This window comes from Tamandua tetradactyla, chromosome 9, assembly GCF_023851605.1.
Source record: "Tamandua tetradactyla isolate mTamTet1 chromosome 9, mTamTet1.pri, whole genome shotgun sequence".
In the NCBI taxonomy this organism is placed as follows: domain Eukaryota; kingdom Metazoa; phylum Chordata; class Mammalia; order Pilosa; family Myrmecophagidae; genus Tamandua; species Tamandua tetradactyla.
In genome coordinates this window covers 33,081,972-33,097,002 of record NC_135335.1, presented here as the reverse complement: position 1 = coordinate 33,097,002, position 15,031 = coordinate 33,081,972, and the positions used below count along the sequence as shown (strand labels likewise).

The 15,031-nt window shown below is 51.1% G+C and overlaps 1 protein-coding gene across 2 annotated transcripts in view; it reads left to right on the top strand.

Moving 5' to 3' along the window:
- The window catches only part of NUP210 (nucleoporin 210), a 142,488-nt gene extending 139,694 nt beyond the window's left edge, over positions 1–2,794 (top strand). For both annotated transcript variants that reach the window (XM_077116402.1, XM_077116403.1), the window contains one exon: positions 1,184–2,794. In XM_077116402.1, the coding sequence (XP_076972517.1) occupies positions 1,184–1,284 (101 nt within the window). In that variant the 3' untranslated portion in view covers positions 1,285–2,794. The remainder of the gene's footprint in view (positions 1–1,183) is intronic.
- The last annotated feature ends 12,237 nt before the right edge of the window (positions 2,795–15,031 follow it).

Sequence of the window (15,031 nt, the reverse complement as noted above, 5' to 3'; positions counted from 1 at the left end):
ATGGTGAGGGAGTTCCCTGATGGAGAAGAATGACAAAGCCTGTTTCTTTCAACTGTCTCATTGTCTCAGTGGCCTCAGAGGTCTGGTGACCCTGTACAACTCCAGGGGCCCCTCTCTCTGTGAGTGGTATCCCCTGAAACTGTGCAGTGCCCAGCTTGAGAAACTGCACACAGCAGCCCTTTATATCTCCTGATTTCCATGCAAGGGTTCTCTCCCCTCAACAAAGAATTTCCTGAAGCAGTGCCTGTGGACCCTTTGAGGCCATGGACAGGCTTCAGGGGGCTGTGAGATTTTTTGAAAGAGGATGCAGTTGGGGGTGTAGATGCATTTTCTTGGATAATAAGATTCCTGCATTCCTCCAGGCTGCATCTCACATTATGAAACAACGCCTAGGGAAAGCCATGGAATGTCACCAGCTCATTTTCCTTGCAACTCTGCTCTTTTACTCAGCTGTTCTGGCAGCAGGTTTTCACCCTTTCTCACCCACAGCAGAGTCCTGCATTGTCTCTCAAATACTCCTTGCCTTTCCGCATATCATGGAGTCTCTGGTTGTGTCTAAGATAAGACGCTGTTCCCTCCCTGATGCTTTTCCCTCCCGGATGCTGTTCCCTCCCGGATGCTTTTCCCTCCCGGATGCTGTTCCCTCCCGGATGCTATTCCCTCCCGGGTACTGTTCCCTCCCAGGTTCTGTCCCTCCCAGATCTCAGATCCTCTTCCCTCCTGGGTACTGTTCCCTGTCAGATGCTTTTTTGTCTCAGGTGCTGTTTCCTCCCAGGCACTGTTCCCTCCCTGGTGCTGTTCTCTCCTGAATCCTGTTCCCTCCCTCTTCGTCAACTGCGAACAGAGAGGTGTCTTCCTTGTGTGTCCCCCATGGACAGATGCTGCCACACAGTTCCGAGATCTGCAGTTTATCCTCCCCCACCAGGCTATGTGCCCCGTGAGGTCAGGGGCCACGTCCAGACATCCAGCAATCACTCCTTCCATATTGGGGCCATAAGCTCAGCAAGCCCTTTGTGGTTTCACTCTCCTGGCCCAGCGAGGCCTGGGGCACCATTAGGAAAGCATCCTCGACTTATAGGAGACACTTCATAGACAGACGTTTGGATGTGGGCACTGAAGACTGTGTGAGGAAGGAGGGGAGCTTTCTCTGCTCTGTTGGTCACTTCATCTCTTTCCACTCTAGATTTTGCTGCCGCATCATCAGCATCCTTCAACGCACTGCCTCCAGGCCGCAAAGCCAGCCCTCCCACGGGGCTGTGGAGCCCAGCTTATGCCTCCCATTAGCCAACCGAGGGGAGCCAGGTGCTCACAGGCTGGCATCTCGGAGACCACCATCTCCACCTGTGCGCCTTCGATGACAGTGACATGCCTGCTTTGCTCGTATGGGAGCGAGCCCCTAGCGCCCCCAGGCCCCGCCCCTCACCGGCCAACCTGCTGCCTCTTTTGATGGCCCAATAATTTAGATTGTGCTCATTAGCTTATTCTTATGTGTAAGACTTTTAAGGGTTTTGTTTTGTTTTGTTTCTTACTTTTTTTTTGGTTTGTACTTTAGACTCTTGCAAAGCTAAGACTTTTGGCTCATTCCTTTACACATGGTTGTCTAGGGTTTCGGGACCATCTACATGGTGTTTTTATTTTCCTTGAGTTGCTAAAATCACCCCCTTCTTAAGGCTCTGAGCAGTCACAGACTCTGTTTAAAGGCCATCTGTCTGATGTCATGGTAGTGTTCTCAGGGAAAGGATTTTCTTACCTTTTTTTGGAGGGGAGGGCTTTTTACTCGGTAACAACTTACTTTTCCCCTAGTCTGGTTGCTGCTGGGACATTGGGGGTGCAGCAGGCATGAGTGTCCTGTGTCCCAGCGGACTCCTGCCCCTTCCCAGCCAGGCACTGCACAGGAAGTCTCAGGAAAGCACTGCCCAGGAAGCCACCTCGGTAGCTTAACCTCATGAGGAGATGCCAAAAATCCACATAAGCGTTGAGAATCAGGCTTTTCTCCTTCCTGTCTTCCGGGCCACTGTGAACAGACCCTCGGTACTCGGTATTTCTTTGTTATATGACCCATTGGATCATCTCATGGACTTGGCTCCAGCCTACGCCCTCCCCGGCCCCCATCGGGGCAGCCTGAGTGGGGCTCCTTGGGCTCTCCCTGTCCCGCCTTCTCGTCAGCACCTGGTCATCCAGAATTGTCCTTGAGCTGGAGGTGGGGTACTTCGTGTCTGTTTTAAGAAGCCGTTGTGTGCCGTCTTGGCACAGAAATTAAGTGTTGATCCACCCCTCCCTCTTGTACCCCACCTGAAGAACCTCAGTACCCCTTGTCCCTTGTCCCTTGTATCTCTGAGCCTCGCCCTGCCCTGTGTGAGCGACAGTTCGGCCACACCCGCGCTTAGCTCGCCAGGCCCCAGGCCCATCCAGGCAGCTTCCCAGCAGGCCCCAGACCCCAGCCTGGGAGCAGTGAATAGGGGGCCCGAGCAGGCCTCCAGGCAGCCAGGGAGAGGGGACCACCATGTTGCAAATTCCCCTCTCCCGGGCTCCTCCGATCACGGCCCACCTGTGCTCATGGCAGAGGGGCCGCACCGCTCAGGAAAATCGGAGATTCACACCCCGGTTTGACTCTGAAAACATAGTGTGACTCCACTTCAGTCCTTCGGGACTGGGCTCTGATTTATTTTTCTAAAACTGGAGAAAGGAAGAATTGTGCCTTGCATAGTACTTGAGCTCAAACTGACAACTTGGATGTATATATGAGCATTTGTACTTAAGTTTATTTAATAAAGCAATATATAATTTCTTAAAAGGAGTGGGATTGGGATTTCACGCAGACTGCCTGGGAGTTACCTGGGCCCCAGGGACTCTGCCCGCCACTCTGTGGGTGGATTTGGGATGCAAATCTGTTCTTCTGCCCCTCAAGCCTTCTGCCCCACCCCTGTGTCTGCTCACTGGTCACCGAGGCCTCCCCTCCCCCACCATGTAAGACCAGCAGGGCACCCGGGACAGGTGGCCCTGATGTCTTCGCACTTCCCTGTTGGAGGATGCCCTGGCTTGTGATGTGCAATACACTTTGCAGGTGAAGGGCAGAGCCCTCCAAAGACTGCCCTCCCCTTGGATACCAGCTGCTGATCCCCTGAGGTTCCCACCACCCCTCGGGTCTAATCACCCACTAAAACAACTCACAGGACTCAGGAGAACACGGTACTGACAGATTATTATAACAAGGGTACGAAGAAGAAGGCGCCAGAAGGAGCTGTGCATCACAGGTGGGGTCCGGAGAGGCCCCCCAGTGGGAAGCTTCTGGTATCCTCCCTCAGGGATGCATCTCCCTCCTGCCAATCAAGGCATGGTACCAGCCAGGAACGCACACCCCAGCTTTGAGCATCAGGGTCCAGAGTTCTCATTGAGGTCTCACGATATAGACCCTTTTGCCAGAATCAGTGCCCAGGTGGTTGAATTCCATCTCCAGCCCCTCCCCACCCCCCCCGCCACCACCCCCAGCAGAAGCTGTTAGGTGTGGTCCTCCATCAATGCCAAAGGTGCTGCATCCCTCAGGAAACCTCAAGGCTGCAGAGGTTGCCTCCCAGGAGCCTGGACGAAGGCTAAGCATCTTTTTGGAGGCCACATTCCTTGCTCTGCAGAGAATAAGGCAGCCTTGTCCTCACTCATCCTTCTGTAGGGCACCTCTCCATTCTGCCAGCTCTTTCTCTTTTCAACGTGTCTGACTCTTCCTCCAAGAAAAAAATCCCCTTCCTTTCCCAGTTCCCTCCCCGTGTCAACGTCCCGGCTTGCTTTCTCCCTGCCATTCTAGCTTCAGCTCCCACCTTTCTCTGAAGCCAGTTCCTGTCTCACGGGCCTCTGCAGCTCTGGACAGCAGCTGCTCCCGCCACCTCCAACTTCCCCGCCCTGCTGACAACTCGCCGTCCCCCACGCCCCGCCCTCTGCCCCCCCCCCCCCCCCCCCCCCCCCCGGCTCCCCAGCCTCCCGTGTTCCCTGCCTCCTGGTGCTGGGAACGCAGGCTCCAAGCACGTTGCTGCATGACACGGAGGCAGGGTCTCCGCATCACAGTCATGGGAACAGATGTTCAGAGAAACTGAGCAACCTGCCAAGGTCAGCCGCCTGGCAGAGGCGAATTGTAGCCCTGCCTCTGTCCCGCCTTCTTCCTTAGCATCTGAACCCCTGACTTTCAGCTGGACAGAAACCAGGCAGGATTAACACTGCATTTCCCGGGTTCTCTTTCTGGTAAAGCCACTACGTGACTGCAGTTTTGAACAGAACATAAGCATGTGTATTTCATGCAGCTAATGAAAGGGTCTCTTAAGGGAGGCATGTGCCTCTCTTGTGTCCGCCCTCCCTCTCTCTGGCAGTCCTGGACCATCAGGGGCACTCCGCCTGGGTCATTGGGGGGGCCACAGAGGGAAGCCTGCTCTCTGACCCCTACAGAGCGTCCACACAAGCTCAGGGCAGCCTGCGCTGACAGCAGGGACAAGTAAACGATCTTACACAAGATATTGCTATTTGGGGTCTTATGCACAGTACCAGGCTTCCCCAATGGCCTCCATGCCCCAGCATCCCATCCCCACTGTCCTGCTCCAAGATCTGACCACAGCACCCCCTACTTATAGCCCCCCTGAAGCCCTACCTGCCCTTGGGCTGGGTGCAGCCCCTTCTTACCTGAGCAGCCTCACCCCCTCCCCACCCCTCTTTGTACACACCCTGTAAACTGCAGTTTCCCAAACAGGCTCTGCCATCCTTACATTGCCTCCAGCCCTGCTCTTTGCCCCTAGGGCCTCTGTCTCCAGGGTACCCCAGAAGGAAGGGTGGAAAGGGAGGGAAGGGGACAGCGTGGACACCAGTGGCTTGGGGTAAGAGTGACAACTTCAGATCTGGTAAACCCTTTATGAGACTTGCCCGCATGGAGATGATAGATGCAGAAGGCACCTTGGCTGCCCCGTCTGGGAAAAGGGGAAGACGCAACTCACAAGGATTCTGTGGGGACCGAATGAGCTAATTAGATGTCAAATGCTGTGTCTGCATATACGGACGTAGCTGTCCTTATTGTTGTCATTGGAGAAATCTGTACCCAGGGCCCCCCATGGAGCCCAGATAAAGAGCATTTGCTTGCAGAACGATAAGGTGGAGGAAACAGCAGATGCGTGGGAAGGAGGCTGCTCCCCAGCCCCGACGCTGTGCTGCCGTCATTTGACCCCCACTACCCTTCCCAGGCTGGAGCCTTCTTGAAATCCCTGATTCCTCTCTGTCTCCAGGACCTGGTATACGAGAAGACCTAGAAAATCTTCAACTGACATCACATACTTAGCACAGGGCTTCCCTGACACACAGCACCCAGGGCTCATCAGCATTGCTCTCAGGCAGGTTCCCTCAGCAGCATGATATGGCTGCCAGCATCTTGGCCTCGCATCACATCCACACATGACAGTTTTCAGAAGAAGAGGCTGGAGAGATCAGTTCTCCCTGTCTCCTTCCAAGCTTTCCCAGAAGGCTCCTTCCTGGCCCATAACTGGCGAAGGCAATGGGGTGGTTATGTCCATGTACAGTGAGTGACACTTCAGAGGGCTCAACTTCTTTCAGATAAAAATAGAACTTACCATCTGCCTGACTGGTATTCTGTCCGAAGGTGCTGGGGCTTTTCCCCTTCACCCAGATTGGATACTCCAGGCCTTCACAGGGACCCAGGTCAGCTTTCCTCTTGCCAGGGGTGACCATCACTTTAAAGCAAATGCATGTGCTGCCGGCAGCAGCCATCCCTCACCCGCCAGCCAGCCGCAACCAGTGTGCTGCATTTCCAAACACACAGCACCACTCAGCTTTCTGTTCCTAAACTAACCGAGTGCCTTTCACTCTCTAAAGGGTGCTAAAAAATGCTCTTAGCACCATTTAGCGCTAAAAATATAGCATTGCATATAGGTTTTTTTTTTTCTCCAGAATTCCCAAGTTTGGCCAAATATTCGCTAACTAACTAACTCTCTCTCTCTCTCTGGCACAACTTCAGGCAATCTGGAAATGTTACGTCTCAGAGTCTGGTACACCAGCCTAGGAGAGAGCCCAGAATTTAAGGCATATGGGCTGGGTAGCAAGGGTCAGGTGTGGTGGGAAACACTCGGAGCTTAGCAATCAGGTGACCAGGAGTCCAGGCCCGCTTTGTCCTGAGGCTAGAAATAAATTATTTACCTCCCTGCAAAAGGGTGCTCCACCCGTCTGAGCCTTCCACACCCAGAGCTGCTCCCAACGTGAAGCAGATAAATATAAGTAACACATTTCCTCATCCATGTGGCTCTTCATCTCCTCCCACTAGAGGCAAAGTATATTTCTCTGTTCTGGTTGAAGTTGGGCTTGGTCGTGTGACTTACTTTGGCTGATAGGATGTGGGTGGAAGCGACAGCAGCTCTGAGCCCAGGCTTAGAGAGGGCCCTCAAGTTTGTGGCTCACCCTTCTGGGGCTTCTGCCCCTGACATAATCCTGAGGAAGTCCACGTAGCTGCTGGTAACACCAGGAGGGGGAGAGACACCTAAAAGGGACCTGGAGCAAATCTGCCCAGCCCAGCCCAACTGACCTGCAGAGCCATGCACACGAGAGTAACAGTGGATTGTTCCAAGTCGCTGACTTTGGGGACTGTTTGTAAGGCAGTGACGGCAGCAATTGCTGACTGATATATTTAAGGCAGGTAGGTTTTCTGTCACTTTGTCTCGCTATCTGGATTGACATAGCTGGGCCCAGGGGGGTCAGGGAAGTGGCCTCCCTTCTTCCCTATCCCAGGTTACAGGGCTGGAGACTGCTTTTCTGGGCCCTTCCGCTGCTGCTCCCTCAGCCCATCCTGCTGGGACAGGGTTTTTTGCGTGTCCCTGGCTTCCAGGCTGGCAGAGGTGGGAAGCCTGCCCAGTGCTTGGAGCCCTGACCAGGCACTCAAGGAAGATCCGCCCAGGACAAAAGGCAGGCTCGCTGGGGCCCAGGAAGGATGGTTTGTTGAGTGAATAAAGGAATGAGTCCCTATGAAGGGATCTGTGACTGTGTATTTTCCTCCACCATGGGGGCTCTAGTTTCCTGGAAAACCCCAAGCCGCAGGCTGGTGGGCGGAGGCTGGTGGAGGCTAAAATTCTAAGTCCACCTCCATTGGGCAGGGAAGGCTGACTCAGTCTTCCCCAAGCCACTCCCTGTAGCAGCCTCCGAGCCGCCTGCAGCAGAGCTAAGCAAAGGCAGCGCAGCAGAGCTGTCTGCCATAGCTCCCTCTTGCCTGTGTGGACTGTTGGAATAGTCAGGAGGGGAGAGGGTGAAGGAGAGAGAACCTGCTGTTCTCACCTACCAGGCACAAGCTAAGCGTGTTACAATCACTGTTTCACTTATCCCTCACCCTAGCTCTCCTAGGAGGGAGGTACATGGTTTAGCTGGGGAGACTGAGGCATTGCAAGGTAAAGCCACTCTCCCAGTGCCATGCAGCTGGCAAGTGGCAGAACCAGGATTAAAATCTGGGCAGATGCTCAGTCTCTCTAAGTCCAACTCTGCAAGTGAAATCATTGCCCTCTCCCCTACGTAGGACATGACATCCAGGGATGAAAGTCTCCCTGGCAACGTGGGAGATGACTCCCAGGGATGAGTCCAGACCTAGCACTGTGGGATCAGCATTTACATCCTGACCAAATGGGGGAAAAGAAGTGTAATTAATAAAGTATCAGTGGCAGAGAGAGTTCAAATGGAGTCGAGAGGCTACTCTGGAGGTTGCTCTTAGGCAAGCTTCAGTTAGACCTTGCTACCTATCATAACCTGCCAAGCCCCAACCAGGACCATTCCAGCCAATCCTAAAGAACACCGAGGGCAATATATAAGATTCCACAAGGGTTCCAGGCACTAGAGTAACTTTCTAGAAACCTACACTCTCCAGATGGGTCCCTGGTCCAGATGAGCCCTGACCTCTCCAGAACATCCGATAGTTCCATCTCCCTACCCTATGTCAGTGACAGACTCTTTCAATATCAGAAATTTAGAATTGCCACAGCTCAAACAACCCCAATGAGCGGTATGAAAAGATCAAAGGTGATGGTGGAGTTATACAGAGAAGATAGGACTTAGCAAATGAATATGAATGCTGAATCATTACATTGATATCTCTTTTAGTCTCCAGTCTTTTAGAGCAGCTAGAAGTGAAAACCTAAAATTGTGAAATTGCAACCTATGTCAAAGTCTGAAATCTGTTCTCCAACTAACTGTGGTGCTGTGCTTTGAAATGTATACCTTTTTCGTATATATGTTATTGTTCACAAAAAAAGAAGGAAAAAAAAGTCAATTGTGATGATAAAAAAAGTATTTAAGCCCTCTAGTCTCCTACATTCTGGAGCAGCTAGAAGGAAAAGTCTGAGATGGAGCATGGTAGCCCATGACAAACTCTGGGATCTGTCCTGGAACCACTTGTTGAAGAGTGCTTTGAAAACTATAGCTTTTTTATTTCTTTGTTTTGTATATATGTCATACTATACAATAAAAATAGTTAAAATATATATATATATATATCCGGGCAGATGGGCTTCAGATTTTGCCTTCCATACCATCCTGCTTTGCCTACCTGGGAGGGGCGGCCGAGGGAGCCCCCTGGAGGTGAGAGAAGGGCGTGCGGGCAGGGGCCCAGCTCCACAGCCACTTCCCTCAGGGCAGCTCAGCTTCGGTCTGTGCCATGGATTCTTCTACCTTTCATATGAAAAAAATTACACAGATTATTTTGAACCTCTTATGCCTACCACTCAGGGTGGGCAATCAATAGCATGGCCTTACAGGCTTCCAGTTTGTTTTCCGGTTGTTGTTGTAGTTTAAAAAAGTTTCTCAAATATGACTTGAGTCTCATTTATCCCCTACCATCTCTCCCTTTCCCTCCCTTCTCAAAGGCAACAACTTTTAAAAGTTTGGAGCACATCCTTCCAAAGCAATTTTCCTTCTTAATATATAAACGTCATCAACAAACAATATACTTGGGATATTCTTTTAAAATTTACATAATTTTTGTTCACTGGTGTTCATTGCAGTATTATTCATAATAGCCAAAAGGTGAAGCCTCACCTACTTGGCTTCAGCTGCTCAATTCTGCTGGTTCTCAAGTGACTCCGAAAATCCAGCTTCCTTTGCCAAAACCTTCTATCTTATAAATAATGCCCCCCCAAATAATAACAATAATAAGTCCAAGTTAAAAAAAAAAATATATATATATATAAAACAACCTGTGTGGTCAAAGAAACCTGTTCTCAGGCTACAAGTTTACAATCTCTGGATTTCTAAGTAAATGGTCAAAGTCCACGTGCCTGCATGACCCTGGCAGGCATTGCTGACTGCTCCCAGCACGCTTTCCCTCCAAAGCGGGAGTCTGCTTGGCCACTGTCACCCACTCTAAGCCTCTCCTTTTAGAGTTGGGAGGCCCTGGTACCTTACAGACTCACATCAGCTCACCCGTAAGCAAAGACGTGAGGGTATCAGCTTTTTTCTCGCAACATGCTGGGTTGGACACAGAGGAAGAGAGAAGGGCGTGGCCAAAAAATGCTGTGCATATTAGAAATGCCTTTTTTCCTTTAAAATAATAGGTTTGGAGCTGAGCATCTTCAAAATGGAGAAGGAACAGGAGAAGGAGCAGGGGATGCTTGCAGCGTCAGCTAACTGCTCTTCCCCAGCCCCCACCCCCACCCCCGGGTCCCAGAGGCAAAGGGCAAATGGGATTGCAGTATGTGGGGACAATGTTGCAAAATGTAAATACAATCATTTTGTTAAGCTTTTAGGAACTCATGAAATGAAATTTCCTTTCAGTGAGGAGAGGGAGGCTCACAGTCTAAATTATAGGAAAATGATCAAGGGCCCTTTCTCACCCACCTTGATTGGAGATTGAGATTCACGTCTGCTGTCCAGTCCACAGTTTTGCCCCGAAGCAAGGAGCGTTGAGTTGCTGCTATCATCTCCCCAAGGATGTTGGTACCCCCACTCATCAATGCCCTGCTTACTCATGAAGTTATCCCATGAACATTTATTAGCTCAAATTACTTGCCGGCAGCTTCTCAAGGGACTAGCTGCGCTGGGAGAAAACCAAAGAATCAGACATGGCTTCTCTATGCAGAGGCAGTAAGGAGGACAGATGAGGTCCAAAGGACCTTCCAGGAGGTGAAAGGTGCCAGAGCCTCGGAGAAAAGAGCCTGCCAGGAAGCTCCCAGGATTAGGTAAAGTCAGAACTGAGCCTTCAATAGTGGACACCTCAGCCAAGCAGCCAACTTTGACCCCAGATGGGAAACTGCTAGCCCATTGTTTCGGGCAGTAATTGAGGGTATATGGGGACTGGGTTCAAATCCTCGCCCATCTGGAATTGATTATGACATATTGTGCTGGGTATAAAATCGTCCTGGGTCCCCATACTAGGGGAAGGCTGGAGGAGCTGGTCTGGGGATACTCCAGAAGACAACTCACTGCATTAAAATCACAGGTTTGCTGACTTTGTAATATTTCCCATTAGGGAAACTTGGCTGGGTGGGATCGTTCTGAATTCAGAATAGCTGAAGAATAGAGATCAGCCAAATTGAGTCTTCTAAATGTAACTGGACTGATTCTTCTTTTTTTTTTTTACGTTTTTCACATTTTGAAATACGAAACGGGAAGGAAAAACCCACTCAACAAAATTTCACATAATTTCAAGTCTGAATGGGTTATTATTTTAATTTGATAACTGAGACATATTTTATCAAATCATGTCATAAAATATTTATTCCAATTACAGTTGATCCTCATTGTATTTCATCTTATATAATGTTGAATATTTCCTATCTCTGATAAGTATAGATATAATTTTAGATGTAGGGTGAAAAATTATAGATGTCAACTGAGAAAGGTTGTGGGGACATAGTACTGTCAAAATTCTTTTAGGGAGCAAACAACAAGTTTTCAGACCTCTTCTGTAGGCAATGGGGAGCCTTAGACCGTGTTTGAGCAGGTTCAGAGGTGGACAAGGAAGGTTATTCCTGAGGCAAATGTATACGAGTCTTGAGTAGAATCCCCTCGGAGGTAGCTGACAGGATGACTGGTCGTAGATGGCGGAGAGGACAGGCCTCTATTTGGGAAAAATGTGGGCCTTTGCCTCACTTCTGCCCCTTTTTCTTGTAACCGGGTTTCCTCCCCACAAGCAAGAAAGGGCCAAGGGAACAGAGACCCTGGCTCTGCTCTAGTCCTGGTTGCCCCTCAAGTCCCTTCCCTTTCTGGGCCTCAGTTTCCCCTTGGTTCTGATCAGGTGCTCCCAGCTCCGATTTGCCGATGGTCCAAGAAGAAAGGAGCCAGATGCCACGCCCAGGCCCCCAGCCCGCCCCCTGCAGCCGAGCCCTCAAAAGCCGAACTGCTGCCCCCAAATAGGCTGCTCTGGCCTTGTTAGGAGAGTGAGCTGGGCGGGGCCGGGTGGGACAGGCGGGTGGGCCCCTTCACCACCCCCTACCCCCCACCCGCGCCCGATTTAACCAGGAGCGCCCCCTGCCTAAGGGAAGGGCGTGGTAAGCGACTCCTCCCTTTCCCCCTCCTGATGGAGCCGTCTGTAGAGAGACGGAGAGCTCTGTCCCTGGAGAGCAAAACAGCTCCTTGCAGCCAGTAAATGCTCAGTTGCAGGAGGGGCTGTGAATCCTGGACCCTCGACTTATAACTCCCCTCCCTCTATCCGCTCCTCTCCACGGGAACCTGCCCCCACCTGTCTGCCCGTGCCCCGGGGATGCTGCTTTGTCAGCACCTGGGCCTGTCTGTCCTTCTGTTTGGCTCTTTCCGCTCTGGATGGCCCCTCCAGCTGGGGAGGACACAAGCTGGGCAGAAGCCCGACCTCTTTTGAAATTTTCACTTCTTCCTTTTTTTTTGAAGCTTTCTTCTTTGCTTCTGCTCCTTGCTCCCCCCGCCTTTGGCCCTCCCCACCCCCCTTCTATCGCCTCCCCCTGCTTCATGCAATACTCCCCAGCCTTGCCACTTCCGCTGTGGTCCACGCAGCATCTGGTTCACCAGGGAGCTTGTTAGACATGCAGCATCTCCGGCCCCACCCCAGACCCGTCAGAGCAGCATCTGCATCGCAAGGAGCTCCCCCCCCCCCCCCCGCCGCCACCACCACCAGGTGACTTGTATGCACTTTCTGAATTACAGCGCGATCTGGGTTAATTAAAGCAGAAAATATAGGTAATCAAGAAGCATCACCTGTAGACCCTCTGCCTTGAGCTAATCGGGTTTTCAACTTGTGGTTCTTTCTCCCCAGTTTTTCCCGTGCATGTGTATCCACACACAGAAATATTTTTTATTGCAAAAATATCAGTGCACAGTAGTGATTTTGTAAGCTAGGCTCTTCTTGCCTGTGACCATATCAAGGGCAGCTCATCATGTCAATAAGTATGGCTTGTATCCATTCGTCATTCCTTAATTTGTTCATTTGTCCAACAAATATCGAGCCTCTATTGTGCGCTGGGCTTGGGTTTATGCTGGACCAATCCCTACCCTCGGGGAGCTTATAGTGTCATTGGAGAGAAAGATAAACCAAGAATCATGCTAATGCACAGATTACTACAATTTGATAAGCTCAGGGCAAGCTCAAGCTTTGGGGGCTTTGACTTGTCAGGGAGGCTCCCTGAGGCAGTGGCAACTGGGCTGGGATTCGAAGAGCGAGTGAGTGATGGTTAACCAAGTAAGGTGGGGAAGGAAGAGTCCAGGCAATGGGAACAGCATGAGAAAAGACTGGAGTTCTCTGCTGATGGGAGGGATGGTCCTTGCAATCTCATAATTTTCCTACCTTCTCCACCCCGCCTGAACTTAGTTAGCCCTGGGACCTTGGGGTGGGGGGTGTCTCACATTCCTCCCGGGCCTCTTGAAACTCACACCCCACTTTGGAGACAGCCTAGATTCAGACCAGGGCCAGAGTGGGAGCATTCATGAGGAAGCTCAGAGGAGGCCCCAGCCCAATGTGGGGACAGGGAACAGTCCCAGAGGGCTCCCTGGAAGAGGGGACACTTGCTCACGCATCTTGAAGGAGAAGTAAAAGATCATCTAGTGGACAATGTAAAGAGAGGAGGGTTCCCAGAAGCCAGAGCATTACGTGTAAAGAAGGCCAGGAAGAGAGTCAGAAGTTGTGCATGTGTTGGGCAGTGGCAAAAACTGTGACTGAGGGCCAGGAGAACATGGATGCCATGTGGCTAAGGCAAGGCTTCTCTGGGTCTGTTGTAAGCATTAAAATGAGTAAAGTAGGGGCTGGACCAGACTGCTATTTTCTGGATTCTGTCTCTGGAGCCAGAAAACCAGCATTCAAATTCTGACTCCCCTTCTCATGAGCTGTGTGACAGTGAGCAAGTTGCCTGGCCTCTCTGTGCCTACTTCCTCATCTGGAAAATGGAGGCAATAATAGTGTCTCTGTCATTTGGGTTGATTTGGAGACTATGAGTTAATTAATTCCTGGAGCATACTTGGAAGAGTGTCTGGCACGAGGTGAATTGCTTTGAACGTGGCCTTGTCCTAAGCTACAGTAGCTATATCACATGTTTTCTGACTTGTTACTTTTTTTTTTCTAAGGTACATTGGAAAATAAAAGGCATAGCCATCAAAATTACAAAAGCCATACCCAGGGCGGTGTGACGGTGGCTCAGCGGCAGAGTTCTTGCTTGCCATGCCAGAGACCTGGGTTCGATTCCCGGTGCCTGCCCATGGTGGGGGGTGGGGGTGGGGGAAAGTCCTGCCCACAGGCCTGGCAGTGACATAACCACACAGTGGCACACGGACCATGCGTGGGAAACCCTGGTTCCTTCCAACCAGCTTTTTATCTCAGCCTTGACCCCTGTTCCCTTGGAAGGCCCCCTGCAGCCCAGCCCAGCCTCCATTCCACAAAACCTACCCTGGCCCCATGCCTGCTCTTTGAACCCCTGGCTAATTATCCTAACATATTTGTGCCTTCACTCTGCTGTACATCCTGCTGGTCACACAGGACACAGGACGGTTTATAAAGGGCCAGCTGAGACTCCTTGATCACCTCTCTCAGCCCCAGTTTCCTCAGCTACACGGTAGGTGAAATAGAACTTCTCTTGCAGGAGTGCTTGTGGATATTGAACAGCACTCAGTAGACATGCATGCTAAGGAGCTCCTGGGTGCTGGGGCAGATTTGGCTTCCTTCAAGGAGCTGATATCCTAGGGTGGGAGACAGCAAAAATTAAGAGATGAGATTGTTTCTTAAGATGGTGATAAGTGACATGAGAAAAGTAAAATAGGAGACTCGGAGGTGGGGACGATGGTGGTGGGGGATCACTGGTTTGGGGGTCAGGGAAAGCTTTTCTGCAGCAGTGACATTTGAGTTGAGGGCTCAGTGCTAAAGCCTCAGCAAACATGGTGGTGATGCGGTTGGGAGATGTTCCACGGCAGCAGGGACCACATGTGCAAAGGCCCTGAGGCAGGAAAGCTATTGTCATTGTGGAACAGCAAGGCAGCTGCAGTGGCTGGAGGAGGCTTGCCAGATTTGGCACAGGAAAAAGGCAGGGTGCCCAGTTACGTTGGAATTTCAGAAAAACAGTGAATTATTATTATTATTTTTAGTATAACTATGTCCCTTGCAGTATTTGGCACATCCTTAGATTAAGAAATCACTCCTTGTTGATATGAAATTCCAGTGTAACTGGGCATGCTGTAGCTTATCTGGCAACCCTAGGCTGGCGGGTAGAGGGGGAGGGTGAGAGTGGGGGAAGTGAGTTGGGAACATGGTAAGGCCAGACCAGGCCTCGGCAGGCCTGGGATGGGCTGGGTTTTTCTCGAAGGGTCAGGGCCCACGTGCTCCTTGGGTGGGCGTACTTCACTGAACCCGGGAGGTGTTCGGCGGGGACCCCCTGGATGAGAAGTTCAAATCACCCACGTTACGAAGAACCCTCCAAAATATGACTCATCCCAAGCAACAGGCAAGAAAGCTGGGCTGCATCATACTCTGAGGCGGTGAAAACATCCCTTATATAAATGAAGGTGGAGGGTGGGGGCCGAGGTACTACCGGAGTGAAGTTAAAATTAGAATAACCATGTTCTCTTA